The sequence below is a fragment of the Mycteria americana genome, chromosome Z, assembly GCF_035582795.1.
Source record: "Mycteria americana isolate JAX WOST 10 ecotype Jacksonville Zoo and Gardens chromosome Z, USCA_MyAme_1.0, whole genome shotgun sequence".
In the NCBI taxonomy this organism is placed as follows: domain Eukaryota; kingdom Metazoa; phylum Chordata; class Aves; order Ciconiiformes; family Ciconiidae; genus Mycteria; species Mycteria americana.
In genome coordinates, this window is record NC_134396.1 from 52,642,681 (window position 1) to 52,669,348 (window position 26,668).

The following is a 26,668-nucleotide window of genomic DNA, read 5'->3' on the forward strand; positions in this document are numbered from 1 at the left end:
CTGTGTCCAATGTCACTTCAAATAAATAGACATTAGATTTTGTTCACTTCTGCAATGTCTTTTCATGCCTTTCTCCTCTTCTTTTCTACCAGCAATGTTATCTTATGTATGCCTGTTAGAATGAGCTTAGTAGCTTCATCTAGGAGCCAAAGAAGGCAAAGAAAATTAAACTTTTGATTTTGATAAATGTTTATTTGAAAGGCATTTATTCATGATGGCACAGTCTTGAAGGTGATACTTGCAGCCAAATTTCCATATCTTCCTCAGGAAGGTAGTTCTTCAGCTGAAGTAGACATTCTCTGATATGACTCTTAACATATTACGTAGATACTAGCTGAGATTTAAGATGAGGCGAAGTCATAGTTGGAGTACATATCATTTGGACCCTGATTTCAGCACTTCTCAAAAGACAAGGTACTGACTGTTTTTGCTAGATGAACACGCTAAACAGAAGCACATCCTGCTAAGAGAGAAACATGCACTCTCAGAATACACTCCATTTTATTCAGAGATAATTATGAAACCCGAAGTCAAGTATGAAAACTTGTCTCTTACTACAATCATAGTAGGACTGAGACATGAGTTTGGAGGGACCAATATACTGTCTTCATGTCAAATCAGACATGCTCAAGAAGAGGAGACTTTCAATACAAACGTTCACCCCAGCTGAGCTGCAGCAACACACAGATAAACTTTGCAGTACCAGTCCCATCAACACAGAGGACTGCTTGCTAGATTTTTGCTCTTGATCCCTGCGTTCTGGTTATTTCCTGGTAAGACATCATTTTGCCAGAAGGCTGCAGTAGTGGCTTTGTGTTTTAAACCCTGTTCAGTCTGATTCCTAACAAAAGTCTGGAAAGCCAGTGACAGACTGGGGAGCCTATTTGAACTGTCTCTGTGAAACGGTACAGACATTATGACACAAATACATATTCTGGAGATGAGAATTCTCAGACACCACGAGGATGTTCCTGCCGTTTTTCTAAAATGCAATAAAATGAGTTTTCACATATGTATCTTAACAGCTACACATTCAAACTCCGTGGACAGGCTTACTGTGGCTGAACTTTCCATCTATCTCATAGCTTGATCCTGCAGCAACACAGCTAGATACTTCATCCAGACTGGAAATTGGTACTTCCAAAAGCATAATGGTGTACTGCATAAGCACCATGGACAGCGACTGCTCACTACAAAGTTGGGGAAATCTTGCTCTAGCACTGAAAACAAAGGACTGTTTTTAGACATGGATAGTTCAACACCGTTGGGATTCTACCCAGACCTTGGTGGTCAATATACTAAACTGTTTTATTAACCTTAAACTAGCCTGGTCTTTTATTGAGATCAGGTGAGGTTCAGCTCACGGGTTACAACGGAGTTTCCAATATTAAGATTTTATTTGTGTGTATGACTGTTTTCCAAAACACTGTTTGGTAAAATAATCTTCCTAGTGTAGAACCACTATAGTAATTAAGTTTAAGGTTACTGAAGTATGCTTGTGCATTGTTTCATTCTGGAGATGTTGGTCTTGACAGCTATTGCTTCCTCCAGAATAGAATAAACTCTAGATATTTGTAGCCAGTCATCTTTTACTGTATTACATAGAGGGAAGTGTCCTGATAGCTTACACATAAGAAATGCATGTAAGTATCCTCTGTGAAACAAACCTAATCAGTCAGCTTCCCTGAGACTGCACTGCTAGACTTCAGTTATTTCAACAAGAGCAAGTTGTTCATTCACCCATGTCTTCTTTTAGTCGTACCTAGGCATTCTAAAGGCCAGGCTGTCTCATCTCAAACAAGACCAAACAACATAGTGCATCTTGCTGTTGTTCCTTTCCCACTGAGTATCTTCAGGAAAGCAACATCTTGCAACTGTTCCAGCTAGTACAAGACAGCTGTAAAGCAGCAACATGAGTTTGTGCTTTGGTGTTTGCTGGATATTGATTTGCAGAGAGCAACTGTTAATCAGAAACAACATGAGTCTGCTTTTTGCTAGTTCTCTGTAGTGAATTCTGAACTACTTAAAAATATGCTACTTACAAATTTATTGGAATCTGCCTGGGGATCACAAACAAAGCTGAAAAAAGTTGGTCCAAAATAATATGGGACCTCCATTCAATGTGTGGAGTCTAGGGAACAGTTGCATGCACTGAGTAATCAGGAAACTTCAATTCTTCCCTTTCACATCTGCACGCATCTTTTCTGCTTTGTAAATACTCTGAGTGGTGTCAAGATGCCAAGAAATTGACAGAAGACTTCAGCCTGCTGTTTGTGCCAAGCATATGGAGATACTGGGCAGATACGTAGGCTTCATGGATGTCTTCTGAACTTAAGGTGTAGAGATTTCATATGCATTTTCTCAAACACATTTACTTAAGGTAAAGATCACAGATTCAGAGCAGCTACACTTCAGACCGCTTTCACTCTCTGAGGCACACCCTTTTTCATACATTCAGACAGTTCCTAAATATTCTTAACTGTTGTGGTTACAACACCCCTGCTTATGAAAGCACTACTAGGACAAGCTCAGCTTGGAAAATATCTCATCTATAGCCACTGATAGTGACTTACTCAAACCACCTTACTCAGTACTCCACTGCTTGTAAGTTCCTCATATATCTTTTGATCATACGTTCAGTGCTAGGAGAAAACTAAAACTGATCAACCTACTTGGAATTGAGTCCCTGATTAATAGCTCCCGTAAAGACCATTGGAATTTTCTATGAAAGCACCTTGTCCTAAAAATTGTTCCCTGGGCTTTTATTGTTTTTAAGTTGGATTCCCCTGTTCTCTTTTATTCTTGTCCTCTACTGAGTCCTATCTCATAGCAGTTTCTTTTGTAGTAAGAGAAGGATATTTCAGACAGGTAAACTGAAGCACTTTTTTGTTTGGTTGTTTTTTTAAATCAACAACCAATATTTGTTTTAGAGGGTGAGTTAATTATTCTGTGGCAGCCATTGCACAACAGAGGTAGAATGTGATGTCTTTGGCTGAAGTAGGAAGCTGGCAAACTTCATTGTTCAAATAGAATGAGTGTATGAGTTGTGAGTTAGGGATCTGAAACCTTTATACAAACTGTAGCATGTTGTTGTTCTTTTTGTGACCAAGAATTAGAAGTAAATTGACCAGACTGTTGATACAGAACTAGGAAAGAGTGCACTGGGCAACTGCATTTTAAAAAGGTCTGCAGTTTAAAATAGCACCAGACTTGCTGGTTTAGGGAGACTTTTCACAGTTACATTAGGCAGAACACTGCTTTTACCATTCAGACCTCTCCGTTGGAAATGATTGCATATAGAGAAGTCAGTGGGCTTTGCTCATCTGTGGGTCTTCAGCCATGGATAAAACCAAAACATTTATTCATATAAACTTCGTTTAATTTTTAAAATGGTGCAAAAATATAGTTTAGGCCAAAGGAGCATATTTTAATACCGAATGTTCCCTAAGTAAAGGAAATTCCAGATGTGTTTCTACATCAGCACTAATTCTTGGATGCTTTAAGTAGAGACTACTGAACCTGATTAATGTAATTATAACCCTTTCTCAGAATAAACATGGCTTGTATCCAAAACTTCTATTATATCATACTTTTTTAATATTTTGATTTGTTCTGGATCAGTAGTTGGACTAGTTGAATGACAGGTATTATGAAGCATTCTAGCTTCACAATTGTATTTGAAGCAAATAACTCATATTTGTTATATAGCTTAACAATTTTTTCTCTTATCTAATTTGCTTTGTTCATGTCATTGAGATTGGCCCTGTTACTTCAGTGATTATTTTCTGACAGAAGATTTAATCTGGCATATTTCATTTCCAAGGCCAAGGAATGGAATCCCATGCAAAATCATTGAACTAGGACTGTTTATAAACATGACAGATCCTTTTAGGATCATTTCCAAAAGACTTAATTTCTTCTGTCCCAGGCTGCAAGTGATGGTTTCTGGTTCTAGGTGGGTGTTTTTGGTGAAAGCTTCATTAGTTATAGTTTTGCTTTTCTAAAAAATGTCTTGTATGGCCTGTCATAAAATAATACAGATTCTTAATTATGAGTGATTTGTACTTAAAATGAAATAGAAGTATACCTACTTGCATTAAATCTTAAAGCATATTGGATGTCTCTTTCCATTCAAATGGTGCAGTTGTATTTTACAGAACTGATAATAGTTTCAGGCAGCCAAGATACTTGGTTAATAACTTCTAACAAGTTGGGTACCTGGTACCCAGGAGAGGGATATACTTGCCATCATGTCATCACTTTATTTAACCCTGCAAAAAGAATTTAACTTCTTCAAAACCTGTTTAGGTGGTTTGAATGTTTTGTGAAGAAAGTTGTGGTTCTGGAATTTACATACCTAATTTTCAGTTGTTTGCTTTGAGCGATTGTTCTGGAATTTACTGAAATGCTTGTTGGTGTCTAAGAAGGCTATAGTGATAACTGTGTTGCTTGCAAGCAGCTTGAGAAAATACTGTTCCCTGTGTTGCCAGATGATGTTGTGACTAAGGGATGTTACTATTTGGAGGAAGAGGAGGGACAGGACCCAGACTGAATTACTAAATGAAAATTTAATGGATCACTCTGTTTTACTAGTGTGTCTTCTTTCTACAGTATGCTCTATGGAATCTGCCTGCAAATGTGAAAGTTTGTTTTCTTACAGCCTAAGCTTCTTATGCGACAACAGATTTCAAAGAAATATATTTTGAAATGCATCATGACTGTCTATTATTGTCTTTATAAATGAACAAATTGATAAAACTGTAGAATTTCTACCTCTTTGTTTTATAAAAATAGAGTAAGTCTGCAGTAGCCTGGCAAATTCAGATAATTCCATCATAAATATTCTTTTTCTGAAATTTGCACACTTTTTTCTTTTTCCTTTTTTTTTTTTTCTTGTTCCCAAGAACATCTGTGCAGAGGTGATGATTTTTTGATGCCAGAGTGTCAGGTAAAAGTGGACATTTATATGTAAATTAAAGTTGATAAAGATTCAACGTTATCATTTCGTATCAGAGACTTGGGTCATTCAATTCCCAAGGCTGAAACAGTTCCCTTTTATACTACTTTTGACAATGACTGTTTGAATAATTTTGTCACAATATACTTTGCTGAAGCTTTCTAAAACTACATGATCTGTTATAATTGTTTTTTCTTTCCTTTCCTCTTATCTTTTCTCTTTTCTGTACAGGTGATTTCTATTCACTCCTTTCCAAGCTGCTAGGAGAAAGGGAAGATGTGCATGTGCATAAGCATAACCCTACAGAAAAGGCAGAATCAGATCTTGTAGCTGAGATTGCTAATGTAGTCCAAAAGAAGGATCTTGCCAGAGAGATCACAAATCATGATGAGAGGGACAATACTATTCTTGTCAGAGACAGAATTCACAAATTTCACAGACTAGAGTCTACCTTGAGGCCACCAGAGAACAGACATTTCTCTTTACAACAGCCTAAACATGGTGAGGGAAGCTGGGAAAAAGAACATACAGGAGGTGGGTTAGGGGTTAATTTTATACAATGAAATGCAATATAAGAGCTGTGATCCACATTAGCAAAATCTGAAGGGAATATCGATTGATGCTTGGAAGTATTTTACATGACAGTTTTCCTAATTATGGAGATGGTCTCCCTCTATTTTAGAGGTATTTCAGAGGGGTCCTTTCCCCCTCCATGTGTAAAGAAAGAATGTATACCAATGGCACAATACCAGTACTTTTTGGAACATAGAGTATTTTTTCTACGCTCAAGACTTTTATTTAATAATTTGATATCAATTATGCTAAAACAAGGTAAACACAGGATATAGTAGTCATGGGAAGTGAAGAATTTTCGTAATACAAGTAACTACTATAAAATGGTCACTGGGATAATCGATGCATTTTATGAGTTTTCTGATTACCTTGATTTGTCAGATACAAGATTTTATAAAATTTATTGTGGTAATTCTATCGGACTTCTTTCTCTCATTCAGAAAGAGTAGTAGTTAATCCTCAAAATTATTGAGAAGTAAAATTTTCTGCATATTTATTTCAAATTGGGCTTAGCTATCCATATATTCTTGGACAGGCTGTTTTATTATACTAGGATTATAATTCATTCCCTTCAGGTTTCTATGACAGCAGAAACCATGGAAGTATTATGTTTGTTTTACTTGCATTTTGGTCTCTGTGATATTGATTGTGCTTAGTCTTACTTGCTAATGTGGAAAGCCAGATAATGCAGCATGTGACAAGTATCTCATAAAAGAAACTGGTATGTATGCATGAAAGTCATCTCTATGCGTAACCTGTACCAGCACATGCTTGCTTTTATGTTGCAACCAGCCAGCTTGACGTTTCCAAGTACTGTTGTACACAAATATACATCATTCATCATCCATTTTATTCTTATTTCAGTTCAAAATGTTAAACTGTATCGTCTCCGCTTATGTGACATTCTGTTATAGTATTCAAATTCAACAAAAGTCTGTGTTTGTATTTAACAGAAAACCAAAGATGAGGACTTTCCAATGTTATGTTATGCTAGTCAGTTAAATGAGAGCCTGTCAGGTTACTGGCATAGGGGCAAGAAACAGGTGGGATGTTACCATGTGGCTGACATAAATGTAAATCTTAAATAATTCCATAAGCGACAGTGGATTTAAATGCTTGGAAGAGCAGTGTATGTAGCATTTCTGCAAAACCAGTTTGTTCACTTCAGACTAATAGCATGTGGTGTGTAGAGGGCAAAAAAGAAAATTCCCTTCTGTTTTAACTGATCAAGAGGAGGGAGTGTCAGTGAACTGAATAAATGGCTTAGTTGGCACACCATATGGCATGAATTCTAACTACAGAAAGCATTTGCTTGGCTACTTTAGTAGCTATATATTCATTTTGGGGGAAGTTCTTGGTGGAGGACTAATGAATAAATGGACTTTCAAATGACAATTTTGAGTTACAGCAAAAAGGAAAACTGAAATGATCTTAATTAGCATTGATTTTTTTAATGTTTGTGATACTGCTAACTACAGAAATTCTGAACTGCAGAAGCTGTCAGCGCCATCTTTTGGCAAAAGAACTTATAGCAATAAAATCTTTAAGCACATGTTTAGTTTCTGGTTTGGGTAGTATTTATGTATCAGAAAAACAGAACCTTCTATAACAGAATTTTCCTCTTCAGAGGAAAAAGTGGAACATAAAGTGTTTAAACTTGTCTTGATTTAATAAAAAAATTTGTACCTTTCATAAAATTCTTCACTATATTGAATTAAAAAAAAAATCTCACTATTTCTTACTGGGTTGCTGAGTGCTGTTAAATTCATTTCATTTAACTGTTTAAAAATTACCAGAATTAAAATAATTTAGTATTTTTAGTCTTGCAAATATTCCAATTTTAAACATGTAACTGGTCTGAAATAGCTAGTGATGAATATGTTAAGTAAAGTTGTTATAAAAGTTATGTTTATAACTTTATGCTACTGCTCTTCTTGCACTGTTGTTATCTTATTACCCCGAGAATGGTCACTAATCACTCAGGTTGTTCAACATCGCTGCAGACAGTACAATTATACCTCCTAATTAAGGCAAACTGTAATTTTCCAATTTTTAAAACTGCTTTGTGCAGTACTTACTTATATTTGTCAAGATTTAAATGACTACTCTGATGGCAGAGAGTAAATGCAACGTGACTAAAATTTGTAATGTTAAAAGCTAGCAAGAGCTTCAGGGATTGGACGGTACACTGGACAGTACACTGCAATTTTGCCTGTAAATAAGGTTTTATTCTTTCACTTGTAGAGACATTAGAGGCTGATTTGCATGTTCTAAATCTATGTAATTCTTTATAGTTTTATTGATGAAAGGAATTACTCTAAATTACAAGGCAGAAGATCTGGTACTTAGTTTAGAAATCTCATTTACAACAAAACTGGTGATTATATTCTTTTTTAAAAGTAATTGTAAATTATTTTAATGGAGAAAAGTAATTTTATTTGGTTTCGTGTGTAACTGTTCCATGGACCACTTAGTTTTGTAGGGAATTAATAATCCGTCTTAGACAAATGAAGTGTAAATTTAATAAGTAAGTTTTTGTAAAAAGCTAGGTGCCTTAAGATAAACCTGCATCAAAGGACTTCCAGTATGAAACTTTCAAAGGGAAAAGAAAAGATAAAAACCAATTTTGGAAAAGTATGAGAAAATCTAAAGGTTGTGTAGAGGCTGGAGTTCTTGTGATTAGACAGTATTTCACTGTAAGTTCGTTTTATTGTTTTGATCTATCAGAAATCTTTTAGTCCTTTAAGTGTAAGTATAAACATTTTGTATTTTATATTACATGCCTTTTGAGCGACTGAATTTTACAGAAGCCAAAATTTAGGCTTTCTATGTTTAGCCTTTTAATTTTTCTAGCTTTTTTGGAAAAGGCTCAGAGGCCAAGGGGCATTGTAACATTAAACGTACACAAGTTTTCTGCTAGTTAACTTAGACTGATATGGGATGAGCAAGTGAGGAAGCAGACACTGCATTTCCATCCTTTTATTCCTTTCAAAATGGTAATGTGCATGACTATACCTGGTACTGCACCTGCTGTGACCAACTGTACAGAAGTATGAATATGTATAATTTTTTTCTTAATGGCTTTTCTTTTAGCTTGGAACTTTTGTTCAGCTAAAATTGCTACAGAGTAGAATTTCTTGTTTTAGAAGTTTTTGATTACTGTCTTGGATTCGCTACAGTCACTGATTGCCTTAGGTTTGTCTTAGGTTTGTGTTAGCCTAAAGAGTTTCTCTGTCACCTACTCTAGCTATGGTGTCTAAAACTACAAAGGTAAAGTATCGCCTAGCCTGTGGTAGGTTTTCAGCACTGGTTTTATCTTTCCCCTGTGTAGATTGTAGAAAATGGTTTTCCCTCCAACCCGTCCTTGCTGTTACTCCTCAGACTACATCTCTTCCAAGTGAAATGGAAAGGGGGGGTATGCTTATCAGAACAGCTGGGTTGTACAGGTGACTTGAAGATTTTGGGCATTGTTTCTCTTTTCATTTTTCTTTTCATTAGAAGATCACTTCCAGCTGAACCCTCTCAAACTCCTTGGGTGCTATGTGTTAAGGCCTGTGATCTGCCTTGTTTCAAAGCACTGATGCCCTGGCACTTTGTGAATGGGGATATGTGTTTCATCTGGGTAGATGGTACCCCAGTGGTCAGTTTTTAGGATCACAGCAAAACACAGAAACTTTGGGTCAACTGAAAGTTGCAAAGTACAGCACGATGCTATCAGACACATTGAATACTAGTGAAACAGCTTCAGTTTCACGTAACTGCAAATAAATTGCTTTCTGTTCGCCTTCAGTTTGGCTATACGTACTTACATATGGCCTGCATGTTAGAAATACCTGAATTATGCTGAACAAATTGATTTCTGAAAGGAAAGAGTGCTGGGTTTCCTAACACGTAGAAGGCATTTTAGGATTTGGGGTTCTTTTCTTTTATCAGAATTAGTGACATTTTTCTTGCCATTACATTTTTTATTTTTGAGAATGTTGTTCAATCGTCTCTTAATACTGCCAGAGCAACCGAGACCAACCTCTTCCAAATGGCATTTAAGCAGGCTTTTTGTGAGAAATTAATCCTTGTAGGCAATGCTCTTCAACTTTTTAAAATTTTACACTGTTCATGCCTTTAATCAGTGTAAGTCTATTTTTACATAAAACAGACATTGAAGTAAACATCTTTTTATATTTTTAATTTTAATCTTTAAGTTGAAACTAAATTTGTCTCCCTTAATTGAGGAGTTTTACGATTTACGACAAACACAAGAACTATCTGACTTTTTAGTAGTGGTTCACTTGCTAAATCCTGTGCTGTTGATTTAGTGTGAAAATCAGATTTGTGTTATTCAAAAACTATCCAGTATTTATTCTTGCAAACAGTGTGTCACGGCATAAACAATGACAGATATTCTACCCTTCTTCATCTCTTTCATCAGATTTAGACATCTATTTCCTATTCATGCCTATAATATTTGGATTAGGATATGAACACTCTCCAGAACTAATGCATATGTTGGCTGTAAGAAATGTCATAGGCAAACTTCACAGAATTACTGTTTTATTTGCTTCTTGTTGCTGTTTTTCTTCCTTCCCTGTATTTTTTTCTTAGTGTTAAAGGCTTTTTTGAAAAAAAGTCATGAATCAACCATTTCTGATATGTAGTTCGTGTAGTGATTCATAGTCTTTGTTACTCATTTTTTAATAAAACACCGATAGGTTAATGTTTAAATTTGCCTGCTGATTTTGGATAGTAGTTGTTTATTTCTGTAATCTTTCAATATAGAAAGATTCACAGAGTTATTTAGATATTCACAGAGTTCCTAAAACTTCTAGAGTCTGTGTACCTGTATCCTTATAAGATGGAGAAAAGAATGGCATCAAAAGCAGTTTTGAAGTTACTGTCATCCTATATGTAGCAGGATGCCAGTGTTTGTGCATGCTTTATTATAATAAAATTATGCTTGGAATTAAATTGCAATGCATTAATGGAAATACTGCATGTGAGAAAATGTCCATATAGTTCCCAACAGTCTGTACCAAAAGGCAGTTAACCATGTTTTTTTATAAATATGCTACATGAATGTCTGTCTTTTGTTTGTTTGTTTCTTTGGTCAGATTTCCACATAGAAGAGGCTGTGGAGTGGCCTGAGTTAGACCTCAAACTAGGTCAAGTTTCTGGGTTGGCTCTGGACCCTGAAAATAACCTAGTTATCTTCCACAGAGGTGATCATGTTTGGGATGAAAAGTAAGTAGATACTCTCCTGAATGGCATGTTAGGTCAAATTGGTGTGTGCTATTTGTATATCTTCTCAAGAAAAGACAAGACAGATCGCAGTTCCTTTTCCATGTAAAATTTAGTTCTTTGGCTGACAGTGCCTTTGGGAGACTCAGAATGGAAGTGGTCACTGACAGTTTCAAGATGATGGGTTTACTAGGTCTTTAGACAGTAAGAATGTGTCTCCAGAGAAAAAGAACATAGTACATTAGGTCCTTAAACTGTATAACCATGTTAGTATGGTACTCACTGAGATTAATTATCCCTGCTTCTCAATGTTTTTTAGCAGGACTAATTAGCCTGGGAGAATGATGTTTTAATATGGTATACTACTATTAGGACCTGGGTTTAAGATACGCAAAGCTAGCTGCAGTGTATCTTCATTTTTGTTTGTCTTTATGTCCACTGAACAACATTGGATTGTAAGGCACTCTCTCAAAATAGGCTTTGTTCTACTCATTTGATAAAATTTACTACATTTAGTGTCACTGAAAACAAAAAAAAGTCCCAAGTTTATAATGGCCATTTTTCTAGTGTTTGTAAAGTAATATACTCAAAAGGATATTATTTTAAGAACAGGACATTCCAAATAAAGTATAGTGTCCTTATTTGTACAGTGCCCTTATGTCTTTGAGCTTTAAAATAGTACATCTAACTGTTTACAGGGACACTTTGGAAAAAAGTCCATGAAATTGTAACAGAACACTGGGAGGAAATAATATTAGCCTGTAACAGAATATTATGTAGTACCCTTTTTAAATGTGCTTTTTTTATGTTCTTTCTAAGTGTCTGTTCTCCATATATATAACTATAAGGCTAAACAGTAGACTTTTTCAACTCCTGATGAATTCATTTTAGGATAGTTTGAAAATTAGAGGAGGCAGCTTTTTCAACCTTGTAATAACAAGTTATATTTAGAAAACTGTTTTATGGAGGAAGTAAGTTATTTGGGTTTTTAGCTAAATAACATAATGCAGCAGATAAGGCAGTCATTTATGTCTTGTGCTTATATCAGTGATCTCTCCAGCTCAAGTGTATCTAAATATAGACTATAAAATTTGAAAGGATGATGCATGCTGCAACTGGTATTACTCAAGCTTCAAGTAAAAACTGATATTGATTTTTTTTTTTCATCCTCCTATGCATGAACATAAGTGCTGTGCTTTGTGTCATTGAAGAAAGAATTGAAAAAATACTTGACAATAGCTGGCAGTTGTATTCATTTCTTACTTCTGAAATGTGTATTTTTGAGTGTCTGGCAACTGAGGTATGCCCACAATCCAGAGCACAAAATTAGAGTTTGAAACCAAGCAGTATTTGGAGAACCTACAGATTTTAAACAAAACAAAAAAACAGTAACGTTCCCTAAAATAGCAAGTGAGCATAATGAATCAACCATGTTGAGAGGCAGATTGAACTTCAACTTTCTTATGGTGTGGGTGCAGAAGAAGATTGGAGCTATGATCTGAAGTCTGGAAATCCATGTACCTACCAGCTGTGCTGGCTAACACTACAGGTTCGCTTAACTCAGCCCTGTCCTTGACAGCAGCAATTGTTCATATTCTGCGTATTGCTAGCCTGTGATTATCGGACTTCCCAGAAAAATGCTTTATCTTATATTTAGTATTAGTAGTGTTCATCCTACATCAGTCGTGTGTGGGAGCTTGCCATATTTGCCATCATGTGGGGATTGAAGTTAGAAAAAAGTGAAACTGCCTGGCCTTGTAAATATCATCAGAAGCATTCAGTCCCAGATATGTAACCAAGATGTAAGATGAGCTGTTGTTAACTGAAGCTGGTTATGGGTTTTCCATAAAGGTAACTATATATAAAATTCTAATTCATTTCGGAGGGGTTTTGTTCACAAATACTACTTTTTTTTCTTCTTCTTGTGGAGCACAGTTAATCAATATATAGGAAAGCTATATATATCTATATATCTCTCGATATATATACACACACAGATATAAATCAATATATAGGAAATCAATGTATAGGAAAGTGTTGGTAGGAACCATTAAATCAGATAGGCTAAAACTTCTGTAGGCCTGTTTATATAGAGTATTGTGACTTTAAAACAATATATTTGGAAAATATGCCTGTGGTTAAGCTGTGGTTCCATATCTTGTGGCACAGAGAAGGGGCACTAAGAGTGTGCTCAGCCAGTCAGCATTCCTTTTTTATCTTCGGGTATGTCATGAGCATATGAAATCGTCTGGGAACCCTTTCATGGATTGTGCTGAAAAGGAAGGAGTATATGTGTTCTCATTTTTCAATAAAAAAGAATTAAAAAATGAGTATTTGAAAGGGGTTTATTGTGACTATTGTATGGGGAGGGATAAGAAGTTATCAGACTTGTAAGTTAATGTTTATAATTAGCTGCAAATACACAGTTAATTGAGTATAATATTCCTTATCAAATCATAAACGTGATGAATCAATCAAGCCTGAAAGCCCAGAATTTATTTTCTCTGTTTCAGTGCTTCACCAGCATAGTATAGAAACAAATTAAACAAAAATTATCTGTACTGTTAGGCAATGCACAAATGTTTCCAATGCATTATTAATATATGCTATAAAAGCTGGATCCTCATTCACCTAAATATAGCTGGATGAATGGTCTGCGCTGTTTTATAAGGCAACTTCAGTCTGCTTTAGAATGCAAAAGTAGTTATACAATGACAAGCCCTATAATAGTAGCAGCTTTTCAGTGGCTGTAGCATTCCTTCTGTGCATGCTTTAAAAAAAAAAATCCTTTTAAATAAGTCAGGTTCTTTTACCACATCGTCTTCTCAGTTTCAGAACAGTCTTTGCTATATGCAGCATGTGCTGTTGAGAATGAAAAAAATTAGAACTATTTATCTGGCTGAGCAATGAATCAGTTGGAAGTTATTTTGCATTTTGTGATGAAAAATGTATACTATTCATGCAATTTATAAAAGACTTAATAAAGAATATAAACTGCATTCTTGTTACTGCATTCTTAACAAGCTAGGCAGGTTAATTTAGGCTGAGCACAGTACCACAATGGTAATGGATATTGATCAAGAACAGAGCTCGGGGTTGTGCCTTCAGGGGTTATGAGATCAGGTGGTCTGTCTAACCTTAATATGTAGCCCACCAGAAGGACGTTAGATTTAGCAATAAATTGTGTTAGTGTGAAGTGGCCAGCTGAAAAGTAGAAAAATAGCTGTGGAATTACATTGGGGTTTGAAATTAGAAGTAGTGACATATGCAGCATATTTTAGTTGTCCTTTGATATGAAATTGCAGAACCTATTAGAAAACCATGCTGCAGAGCAATATGACATATGATAGCAAGGTGTTCAGTTATTTTGTTTGGTTGGTTTTGGTCTTGCTTCTTTTAAGCTAGAAGTAGTCAGCATAGTTTGTGTCCTCGTTTATCAGTTGAAACAAAGGAACATTGACTACCTGGGAAATTGGTTTCAAACCCTGGGAAGGAAAGAGTGACTGTGATTCTGTAGCATGCCAGTCTTCCTCCTAGAAGAGGATATTTGAGAAGGAGAAGATGCATGGAAGATCACTTCCATAAACTCATTTCAAAATTCACTAGGCTTCCTTTGCATAAAATACCATACAATCTCTTATTTACACTGAAAGCACTCAGTTCCCAGAAGAGCTGGGTAGTTGTTAGCAGGGAAGTCTGGACGGCACTGTTACTAAGAACTAAAATCATAATAAGGAAAGCCAATCATTTTTTTAAGTTGTCTAGCTAGTCAGTTCTCCAGCAATATAATCTTGTTTTCTGAGGGTTTTTTTGTACAATACCTACCATCACTAAGATTCTCTTCTGTGATTAGCTGTGCTGATTGATAATAACGTTAATAATAATATTAGTTCAGTCTCTCCAGGGTTGGTTCTCCAGTTGTGGTAATCTATACCTAGAGCAAGTCCTTACAAGTATTAGACTCCTTTTTAAATAAAACTGTTTAAAACCAAGAGAACTTGTTATGGAAGATTACTGTCAGTAATGGTAAAGAATAAAACATGGTCACAACCATGGACCATGGTCAAACAAGCAGATCATGTCAAACAAGCCTACATCAGTAGGCCATTGTGTGCCAGTACCATTTACCCTATGTGTCCCTACAGCATCATGGCAGAGCATTTAGGAGGGCTCAGTAGACAGTTTTAGTAACTGTCACCTTGTGCTTAACTACTCATAGTGAAAAGGATTTACTGATTTCTATCAGAAATTAAATAAATAGTCACAGATAGTTACCATACCTAATGGCAATATCTAAATATTATTTTTTAATTGTAGCCTACGCAGAAACTTAAACACATCCTGTCATAGATTTTTCAGGTTATATATGAAGCCAGTACTGCTTTTCCACATTGAAAATTCTAGACATATAAATATTTAACATTATGGAGAGGTGAGGCTGCTAGGATTGTACAATATAAAGTTTTAATAGCTTTATTCGTACCCTTCTCTGTGACTGCAAAGTGTATTCTTGTTTACCAATTTGCATCAATCATAGCTGGATTTCTCTTGGGATTAACAAATGGATTTAAAAGTACAAGGTGGGAGGGAGGAGTATGTCTTGTCTTCACACAATTTTCATCCACAGTCAAATACCATTTTCTAACATTTAGATTTAAATTTTCTTCAAAATATTTTACACTCTATTTACCTTCACTAAATACTGAATGTATATTTCAACAGGTTAGAGTAATAGCCAACTTCTCTGTAGGAGTACAGACAACTATATTTTTAATATATTTTTTATTATTTGTTAAGCATATGATAATGTTATGCCTATTAAATGTCTTCTGAAAAGTTAACCCCGGTTCTTAGTATCTGAAATAGTGACGTGTTTAAATGTTGTTTATTAATATATTCCACGTATCCTGAAAATTGAGTATAGAGTTGTGGGGGTAGGAGAAATACACATCATATCCTATACTCTCCTGCAAGCACACTCTGAAAAGGATAACAACCTTGAGACCTGAATCTTACAGCACTGAGCTCTAGCAAAATATTGAACTATGTTTGAAAAAAGAAAAAACAAAAGACATGCAAACATGCACACACTGCCTTAGACAGTACGAAGTATACCTGTTCATACTGGCAATTATGCCCTGGTGATTAGCTAGATTTTCACTTAGGCTACATTGTTTGATTTGCCATTTCTGCTTTGCCCACAGCAAAGAAAAGAAAAAAAGGAAGAGGTTTTTTGCTTGCTTGCTTGCTTGCTTTAGGATTATCTTAATTGTTGCTGTGTTGATTTGGTGCTCCTTTAGTTTGGAAGTCATAACCTCAGTAGGAAATGCAGACATCCAACACTATAACTCTTACAATCATACAATAATGTAATAAGGCTTATTTAAAGAAAAAAAGAAGCCAATAACCCCACACTGAATTAAACTACAAAACTCGGCTCTAAGTTGCATGTGTATTGTTCATCAGTGGAACCTTCTAATGTTGGCTTTCTATTCCACTATTTTGTGTAGTTCTTTTGACAGCAAATTTGTTTATCAGCAAAGAGGACTTGGACCAATTGAACAGAACACAATTATTGTCCTGAATCCAAGTAATGCAAAACTACTTCATTCCATGGGCAAAAGTCTGTAAGTTATTTTTGCTTTTATCAATAGAACTAACATTTTTGTATATTTTACTCCAAAAAGTACCCAAGCCCATTTTCACATATGTTTTATATTACGTTGTGTGAGTGTAGCCTCTGAGTTTATTTAAATTAATAAATAAATAAAAATTACAAAATCAACAACTAATGAAAGTAATTCGCCATCTTTACTACCTCTGCTTTCTAGCAATTTGTACAATTTCATCTACCACCCAGATTAACAGAAATGCAGAGCTCATGAATGTTGTATATTGTCCTTAAAGATATGAAATACTAGCCTGAGTGAGATACCAGACATCAGCCGAGTTGCAGAGCTGAGACACTCTTGTCAAGAAAATTTTATTCTGTAAAGGAATCTTTTTCATTAAATACTACAGGTATTTACAGCATTGTTGTTGTACAGCACAGCTGTATGTACAGCATTGTTGATCTGTAGATAAAAAGGGAAATCTTCCCATCCATATCATTCTTCCTGAAAGATGTTTTTAACTTGATACTTCTACATTTGTGCTTGCAGATTTTATTTACCACATGGTTTGAGTATAGATAAAAATGGTAACTACTGGGTCACTGATGTAGCTCTCCATCAGGTATGTTTTTGAAGCTTTAATACTAGGACCTTAGTATTTTGCCAAAAAATGTTTTTGTTTTCCTAGAGATTTGAGATAAATTATTTATCTAGGCCTGTTAAGATAAACATTAAGAATATGCCTACAGAAATTGACCCCTGTGGCCTTCATGGAATATAGTTGTGTTGAATAATTTGCTACATGGACATAGTATTCTGAAATAAAAGTATCTGTTTTAAAACAATGATTCTTTTGAAAAGAACAGATTTTTCTGTTACATCTTTGCTTAACATTTCTACTATGTACTTAAACCCAGAACGTGAAACTAACTCATTTGCTGTAATCATAGGAACTTTATATTTTATGCAGAAATTTCCTAGAATCAACAGTATTGAAAAACTGGTAATAGATGTCATAGTCAATATATTAAGGCTATGTTTGGTATATAAATTTATTTTATACACAGTAATAGATATTTTCCATAGGCAGTCATCGCTCTTATATTTCACTTTCTATAACTGAAATCTCTCTTCTCTTTTCCCAATGACTAAAAAAAAAGGTTTTCAAACTGGGAGCAGATGACAAAGAACCATTACTGATCTTAGGAGTGGCTTTGCAACCGGGCAGCGACAAAAATCATTTCTGTCAACCAACTGATGTGGCTGTGGATCCGATCACTGGCAGCATTTATGTCTCTGATGGCTACTGTAACAGTCGAATCATTCAGTTCTCTCCAAATGGATTGTACATGATGCAGTGGGGAGAAGGTTCAGGTCAGAGCTCTTGGTACTTTACCCGTACTGCTGTTACCATGAATTCATCATGAACCATGAGATTGCTGATGTTACTATTACTTTTATTTATAAATTTCTATTACCAAAATACCTTGCAGGCCTTAGCTGAATTTCAGCCTTTTCATTGCATTCCAACTTTGTCTCTTCTATTCAGCTACTTGTAGTAGTTATATATTCAGTAAAAATAAAAAATGGGAATTTGTTAGCATGCTTTCAGTACAAGTATTGGCATGTCCTATTTTTTCAAGAAAATATTCTGACCGTCACAAAAACCTTATTTTTGTCTTAAGCATTTGATCAAATAGTATAAGCCTTTACCATTTTTACAAGATTTATGCCATGATCCCATCTATTTTAAGTTTTGTGAGTAATTAAATTTCTGCCTGACTGGATTTATGTATCAGGCATTAAACTATGCCAAATATTATAGGGAAATAGCAAATTCATAAATTCAGGATTTACAAAGACAACACAAAAGACTACCACAGTTTACCTACCTAAATGAGTAAAACTGCTAGGAGAAGAAAGCAAGCTGACTTTATTCTTTTCCCAATGTTACATTGCATTATGTCACATATTGCTGTTTCTAAGCAAAACTGATAGTTTCAGTGTGTACTTTTAACACAAACCTGGATATTTTGTATTGCAGAGACTTCTTCAGGCAGAGCCAGACCTGGACAGTTTCATATCCCTCACAGCTTAGCCCTGATCCCCGACTTCAGTCAGCTATGCGTTGCAGACAGGGAAAACGGTCGAATTCAGTGCTTCAGGTTAGAGACTGGGGAGTTCATAAGAGAGATCAAGCACAAATCATTTGGAAGAGAGTTGTTTGCAGTTTCATATGTTCCAGGTAATCTTTTTTCCTGTTCTTCAGATTTCAAGTAGTTGCTTTATGCCAGTATGTCATGGTATACAGTGTTATTTCATGAAGAGTGGTACCATGTTATCTTAGGCCAGATATTTATTCTTTCAAAGCAGAGCTGACGTAATGGAAAACTTTAGAACTATCCTGTTTTTCTATTTGCGGGATGAGGGAAGCTTGCATATAATCTCTGCTTCTGAGAAATGACTGATTAGACTCCCTAAATGTGATGTCAACAAGTAGGTGATCTTGTTTGCTTCCTAGTGACTGCGCAGTCAATAATTAGTTAATAATAATGTTTTAAAATATTCATTTCAAGCTCCACTGAAGAGAGCAAAATAAAGAGCTTCCAAACTATCAAGAAAAATTCTGGGTTTCGTTAAAAAAAAATCTGAAAGCAAACCGTTTGAAAAGGTTGTGGTTTTTAGTATCACAATCTGGTTAACAATTACTGTGTTAAGTTTTTGGGTTAGATTTTTAGTACCAATACAGAAGGTAATGTAAATGTCAAGACCTGCATGAGAAATTTTGGCATGTCAGGCTCCTGAGTCTGTAGTTGGTATCAAATTTAATATCAGGGTCATCTCTCTTGCATCTGCCAAGAACATAAGAAGTGCTTTACTGGATGAGATACTTGATACCTACAGCCTAGTGCTCTGTCTCTGACAGTGGCAGCAAGAGAGGCATTCTGAGGAGAGTGTGTAAGCTTGGCTGCATTTTGTGGTCTGTTCCTCTCCTACTCCCCCTGCATCCACAAGCACTTTATTTAAGGGTGTTAGGAGGTAGCTCCTGACCTCTTCTTCGTAGTGTCTTTCTATAGACCTATCGCCCATGAGTTTTCCTAATCCCATTTTAAACTGGCTTGTAGTGTCTGCCTCCTTGACCTCCTCCAGTTACAGGCTCCAGAAGTTCACTACCCACTTTATTTTTTGTAATTCAAAAAAGTGACCTAGTTTCATTTAGCGCTTCTCAGTCCCAGTATTTTGGAAGTTGGTGAATAACAGTTCCACACTCCCCACACTCCCCATATCTGCTGCCTCTTAGCCTTCTCGTCTCCAAACCAAAGAACCCCAGCTACCTTAGTCTCTTCCCATAAGCCATTTATTTGCTTCAGCCCCTTGACTACTGTAGTTGCCTTTCTCTTCTAGTATCTTTAACTTCATTGGGACCTTCTTGAGATGCAGAGAGTAAAACAGCACTCAGTATTCAAGATGTGGCCATGCTAAGTTTTTGCATAGTGGGAGAACTGTCCCCTCCATTCCTAATTGTCTTCCTGATGATACCCAACATTCTGTTGAAATTTTGGCTGTCACTGTACATGGAGCCAAAGATTTCAGAGACCTTTCAGTGATGGCTCGGAGATGTCTCTCCTGAGTTGTACCTGCCAGTTCCAAGCTAAACGTCATGTAGGCAGGATCTAGATTTTTTTTTTCGTGGAAGCATCACTGTACATTTGTCTTTGCTGAAGCTCTTCTGCCATCTGTTTGACAACTCACTTATTCTTACAAAAAGTCTTTCCGGACTTTCTCAATATCATCAAGCTTTTGACTGTTTCGCAGAACTCATTACCTTCCTCAGACTGGGAGATGTTACTGTTCACCCCATTCTTCAGGTCAGTGATGAAGACTATTGAATGAAATTGTTTCTGGCTCTGATCCCTGCAGGATCACACTACTCGGACATCTCTATCCTGCCAAATTATGAACTCTGCCCTTAAGCTCTGCTCTTTGCTTCCTGTTCATTAATGGATCTTTCATTCAGCCCTGTGACAACTCACATTCTTTAATAACCTCTGATGCACAACCTTGTCAAAGGCTTTCTGAAAACCCAAGTATGCTTACAGAATCTCCTTTACCTGTGTGCTTTTTCTCCCCATTCAGAGGTGAGGCACAATTTCCCCTTAAGAGAAGCCATACCAACTTGTTCCCAACAGGCCACACTTACCTATGTCTTATTCTTCATTATGGATACTACCATCTTACTGGGGATGGAAGCCACAATTGTTGATGTATAGTTCCCAGGCACCCTTTTGAGCCCTTCTTGTAGATGGGCATTACTTTGGCAGTCTACTAGTCTTCTGGAGGAGTGGCTGTTTGCAGTGCTAGATTACTCAGCTTGGTCTGAGGTCTGTAATTTCACATTTGAGTTCCTTCTGAACTTCAGTGAATCCCATCCAAACCTGGTCAATTATTAACATCCAACTTGTCTAACACCTTTTGTCTATCTCCTTCCACTTGAGCTGGCTCCTCTGACCTCTACTACGAAAAAAATTGAGCGTCAGAATCTCCCCAACATATTCAACGGAAAAAACTGACAAAAACTGAGCTTCTTTGCCACAGGCCCCTCATCTCTGAGTCCCCCTTTCACACCTTTTCCTCTTGTGGTCCCACTGATTCCCTAGCTGACTTTCTGCTTTTGATGTGTTTAAAGAACTTTCTGTTATCAGATCAAGCATCCTTAGCAAAGCATTCTTCAGATTTGTTCTTTAACCCTTTCACATTTTTTTTAGTTTAACCAGTGTGTAAAATATTGCCTTACTTGTTCTTCTCATTTGGGCAAAGTGTGCATCTCTTAAATGCCAAACTTTCACCTGTTATACCATGGAATCATAGAATAGAATCATTAAGGTCGGAAGAGACCTCTAAGATCATCTAGTCCAACCATCAACCCAACACCTCCATGCCTACTAAACCATGTCCCAAAGTGCCACATCCACACATTTTTTTAACTCCTCCAGCGATGGGGACTCCACCAGCTCTCTGGGCAGCCTGTTCCAATGCTTGACCACCCTTTCAGTAAAGAAATTTTTCCTACTATCCAATCTAACCCTCCCCTGACACAACTTGGGGCCATTTCCTCTCGTCCTATTGCTAGTTACTTGGGAGAAGAGACCGACCCCCACCTCACTACAACCTCCTTTCAGGTAGTTGTAGAGAGTGATAAGGTCTCCCCTCGGCCTCCGCTTCTCCAGACTAAACAACCCCAGTTCCCTCAGCCGCTCCTCATAAGACTTGTGCTCCAGACCCTTCACCAGCTTCGTTGCCCTTCTCTGGACACGCTCCAGCACCTCAATGTCTCTCTTGTAGTGAGGGGCCCAAAACTGAACACAGTATTCAAGGTGCGGCCTCACCAGTGCCGAGTACAGGGGCACGATCACTTCCCTAGTCCTGCTGGCCACGCTATTTTTGATACAAGCCAGGATGCCATTGGCTTTCTTGGCTACCTGGGCACACTGCTGGCTCATATTCAGGCGGCTGTCAACCAGCACCTCGAGGTCCTTTTCCACCAGGCAGCTTTCCAGCCACTCTTCCCCAAGCCCATAGCGTTGCATGGGGTTGTTGAGACTGAATTGCAGGACCTGGCACTTAGCCTTGTTGAATCTCATACAACTGACCTCAGCCCATTGATCCAGCCTGTCCAGGTCCCTCTGTAGAGCCTTCCTACCCTCAAGCAGATCAACACTCCCACACAACTTGGTGTCATCTGCAAACTTACTGAGGGTGCACTCAATCCCCTCATCCAGATCATTGATAAAGATATTAAACAAGACTGGCCCCAGAACTGATCCCTGGGGAATACCGCTTGTGACTGGCTGCCAACTGGAGTAAACTCCATTCACCACCACTCTTTGGGCCCGGCCAGCCAGCCAGTTCTTTACCCAGTGAAGAGTACACCCGTTCAAGCCCTGAGCAGCCAGTTTCTCCAGGAGAATGCTGTGGGAGACCGTGTCAAAGGCTTTACTGAAGTCTAGATAGACAACATCTACAGCCTTTCCCTCATCCACTAGGCGGGTCACCTTGTCATAGAAGGAGATCAGGTTGGTCAAGCAGGACCTGCCTTTCCTGAACCCATGCTGGCTGGGCCTGATCACCTGGTTGGCCTGCATATGCCTGTTGAGCATACTCAAGATGAACCGCTCCATAATTTTCCCCAGTACCGAGGTCAGGCTGACAGGCCTGTAGTTCCCCGGGTCCCCCCTCCGGCCCTTCTTGTAGTTGGGCATCACATTGGCAAGCATCCAGTCGTCTGGGACCTCCCCTGTTAAACAGGACTGCTGATAAATGATGAAGAGTGGCTTGGCAAGCTCTTCCACCAGCTCCCTCAGTACCCTCAGGCATGTCCCATCCAGCCCCATAGACTTGTGAGTGTCCAGGTGATGTAGCATGCTGTTAACTGCTTCCTCCTGTATTATGGGGGGGTTTATTCTGCTCTCCATCCCTGTCTTCCAGCTCAGGGGGCTGAATACCCTGGGGATAACTGGTCTGACTATTAAAGACTGAGGCAAAGGAGGCATTAAATACCCCAGCCTTTTCCTCACCCTTGGTGGCAATGTTGCCCCCCGCATCCAATAAAGGAGGGAGATTCTCCTTGGCTCTCTTTTTGTTGTTAATGTATTTGTACAAACATTTTTTATTATCTCTTACAACAGTGGCCAGATTGAGTTCTAGCTGGGCTTTTGCCTTTCTATTTTTCTCTCTGCATGACTTGATGAGATCCCGGTACTCATCTTGAGTTGCCTGCCCCTTCTTCCAAAAGGGGTAAACTCTTCTTTTTTTCCTGAGTCTCAGCAAAAGCTCCCTGTTCAGCCAGGCCAGTCGTCTTCCCTGCTGGTTCGTCCTATGGCACATGGGGGCAGCCTGCTCCTGCGCCTTTAAGATTTCCTTCTTGAAGAATGCCCAGCCTTCCTGGACCCCTTTGCCCTTCAGGACAGCCTCCCAGGGGACTCTCTCAACCAGTGTCCCGAACAGGTCAAAGTCTGCCCTCTGGAAGTCCATGGTAGTGGTTTTGCTCACCCCCCTCCTAACTTCACCATGAATCAAGAACTCTATCATATCATGGTTGCTAAGCCCAAGATGCCCTCCAACCACCACATCTCCCACCAGTCCTTCTGTCTTTGTAAACAGCAGGTCAAGCGAGGCACCTCCCCTGGTAGGTTCACTTACCAGCTGTGTCAGGAAGTTATCTTCTACACATTCCAGGAACCTCCTAGACTGTTTCCTCTCTGCTGTGTTGTATTTCCAGTAGACGTCCAGTAAGTTGAAGTTCCCCAAGAGAACAAGGGCTAGCGATTGTGAGACTTCTGCCAGCTCTTTATAGAATGCTTCATCTGCCTCTTTTTCCTGGTTGGGTGGTCTATAGCAGACACCCAGCAGGATGTCTGCCTTGTTGGCTTTCCCCCTCATCCTTACCCATAAGCAGTTGACCTTATTGTCATAATTGCTGAATTCTACTCAATCAAAACACTCCCTAACACACAGAGCCACCCCACTGCCTCTCCTTCCATGCCTATCCCTTCTGAAGAGCTTATAGCCATCCGTTGCAGCACTCCAGTCATGAGAGTCATCCCACCATGTTTCTGTGATGGTGACTAAATCATAGCTATCCTGCTGCACAATGGCTTCCAGCTCCTCCTGTTTGTTGCCCATGCTGCGTGCATTGGTGTAGATGCAATTGAGCTGGGCTATCGATTTCACTCCCAACATTGGCACGCCACCCTCAGGCTCTTCTCTAGTGCGCCTGGTTACATCCCCTTCCCGCTTCAAACCCAGTTTAAAGCTCTCTCGATGAGCCCTGCCAACTCATGGGTGAGAATCCTTTTCCCCGTTTGAGGTGCCTGAACTCCATCCACCTTACTTAACTTTCTTCTTGTGATTTAGTTTCCTACTGAGTTACCTTTCTGTCTCTCTCTGTCTTTCTCTCAGACAGCCTTTTTTCATCTATACTATTGCAATTCATCTTCACTGTAGTTTGCTATGTGTGCATTGCTAAAGCAAATCTAATGTTCTTGCAGGTGGTGTCCTGTTTGCAGTTAATGGAATGCCTTATCGTGGAGAGGCAGAACCAGTGCAAGGATTTGTGATGAACTTCTCTACTGGAGAAATAATAGATACTTTCATTCCGCTTAGAAAGGTAGAGTATTGCACAGAGTGCCTGGTGGATATAATTATATGTAGGTAACATCCTACTTCTCCAACTTTCGTAAGACTATTACAGGAAATAAGATGTTTTATAATGTAAGGTATTCAAAAGGAATTCTTTATAATATTAACTTAATAAAGACATTAGAATTTCGGGTCTTAGTTTCTACATGTGGTACACATTCAAAAATTATTCTACCCTCAAGATGATTCCTACAGATAATACCTTCAGTCAGGATAAGCCTACTTTATTGCTGTCAGACAGTTCTTAAAAGCTAATTTAAGAGAAGAATGAATGATTTGAAATATTCATATATTTAGATGCTAGTAATATGTCAAAAAATAGAGTATATTCCTAAGCAGGAATAAAATTCAACTGTATGGTTACCTCCCTTCTTTACAGAAGATTAGTGTGGAAGTTAAGGCTAAATGTCATTCGTACAGCATTGTACATAAAAGTTATGTTTATTTTTAAAAAAATTTCCATATATTGTCTTAGACTAAAGAATGAATGTTAACATTCCCATTTCTGGGTAACACATATACTCTGTTATTTGAAGCCCAGTTTTAAATTATATTAAAGGGAGATATTTTTTTCTGAGTATAGCAAATAGCTGTTGCATACAAACTCTGACAAAAAATAAATGTGGGCTTGAAACCAAGACTCATAATTTTTTACATATATATTTCACAGGATAAAATTGAATGCAAGAATATAAATATAAATATTATAAATATAAAAATTGTTTAGCATGAATTCATCTAATAATCTCCGTGTTGTTATCCATGGAGAAGGCAAACAAACATATGATAGAATGTATGGAATTCTCTCCCTTCACTCATGTTAGGCCTTCACACCAGCACCTGCTGCATTTTCCAGTCTAAGGACTGAACATGACCAGTCTCAAGTTCAGGGTTAAGGAAGCCTCATGAATGTGTAGACACTTAAGAGTTATCTGTGACCGCTTATCTTCACAGAGCTTTGAGATGCCACATGATGTTGTTGCTTCAGAAGATAAAACAGTATTCGTTGGAGATGTTCATGCCAGAGCAGTGTGGAAGTTTGCATCCACAGAAAGTATGTTCTTTTTGTTCTTAATGTCACAGCTTCACATTTTGTATCTTCAGATCAGTACCACTTATCTGGTACCACTGGTAAAGAACCTGGTGGCTTAATGACAGTGATTTAAGTACACTACAAGCTCTGCCTGCAGAAGTTGTGTGCTACTGCTCAGTTTTCATTAAAAGACCATTCTTCAGCATTGCTGCATGTTCTGTCAAAGGGTTTTTGCATTTTAGTAATTTTAGTAATTTTAATGTGTCATTTGCTGAGAAGTCAACTGCTTCCCTTGAGGTTATCATATAGGAACCTCCCAGGGGCTGAAGTAAAAACACAAGTCAACTTAAAATTTGTATTCATTTCATTGGGAGTATTCATCATTAGAAAATGAATCTAATATAATTTGAAGTCCTGTTTCCATGAAGTGGAAACACCTCCCAGTTTTAATCTAGTAACATGCCAGCCAAGCAGCCTGACTTCAGGGAGAGGGACCTGATTAGTCAGACATCAATTTAGTAGGATTCAGAGAGAGATTAGATATTTTACAGGAATAAAAATATAATCCACTGTTACATTATATTGGATAAAAAATGTATGAGAGAGATAAAGCCTCAGGCTTCAGGGTGTTAGTCAACCAGTAAGAGTCTGCTGTTATAAATGAACTTCTGACTAAGCCAGCTATTCCATATTTGTTTGTTTATAATTCATGGGGTTTCCTTCAGGGCATCTGGTATCAGCTGCTGTTAATAACAGGAAACTAGACCAGATAAATTGTAATTCTGACTGGATATGGCTTTTTCTGCATATAGTAACCTGAACAAGAACACTTTGAGGCTTTTATTCAAAAAAACATGAGAACAAAAAAATAATGGAATTATTCATCACTTACAGGTTAGATGAGGAAAGTTCTTGTATATAATTTTCTTTTTAGCTTTTGCTGCAGTAGCTAAGGAGCCCTGATTCAGCCAGCTTTTAATCCATTGTGATTTTGATTATAATTAACAGTTTTATTTTTGTGGGAATCCCTGAACCTTTACACATGCCCATAAAATCTCTCTG

At 37.6% G+C, this 26,668-nt stretch overlaps 1 protein-coding gene across 5 annotated transcripts in view; it reads left to right on the forward strand.

Moving 5' to 3' along the window:
• The window catches only part of PAM (peptidylglycine alpha-amidating monooxygenase), a 143,672-nt gene that overhangs the window by 110,868 nt on the left and 6,136 nt on the right, over positions 1 to 26,668 (forward strand). For 4 of the 5 annotated variants that reach the window (XM_075488691.1, XM_075488688.1, XM_075488690.1 and 1 more), the window contains exons 15-21: positions 10,636 to 10,765; positions 16,273 to 16,389; positions 16,924 to 16,996; positions 17,535 to 17,748; positions 18,419 to 18,619; positions 24,423 to 24,541; positions 25,528 to 25,627. In XM_075488691.1, coding sequence (XP_075344806.1) covers positions 10,636 to 10,765; positions 16,273 to 16,389; positions 16,924 to 16,996; positions 17,535 to 17,748; positions 18,419 to 18,619; positions 24,423 to 24,541; positions 25,528 to 25,627 — 954 coding nt within the window. Of the gene's footprint in view, positions 1 to 5,188; positions 5,492 to 10,635; positions 10,766 to 16,272; positions 16,390 to 16,923; positions 16,997 to 17,534; positions 17,749 to 18,418; positions 18,620 to 24,422; positions 24,542 to 25,527; positions 25,628 to 26,668 lie in introns of all 5 variants that reach the window. The other variant, XM_075488692.1, reaches the window with a different exon arrangement.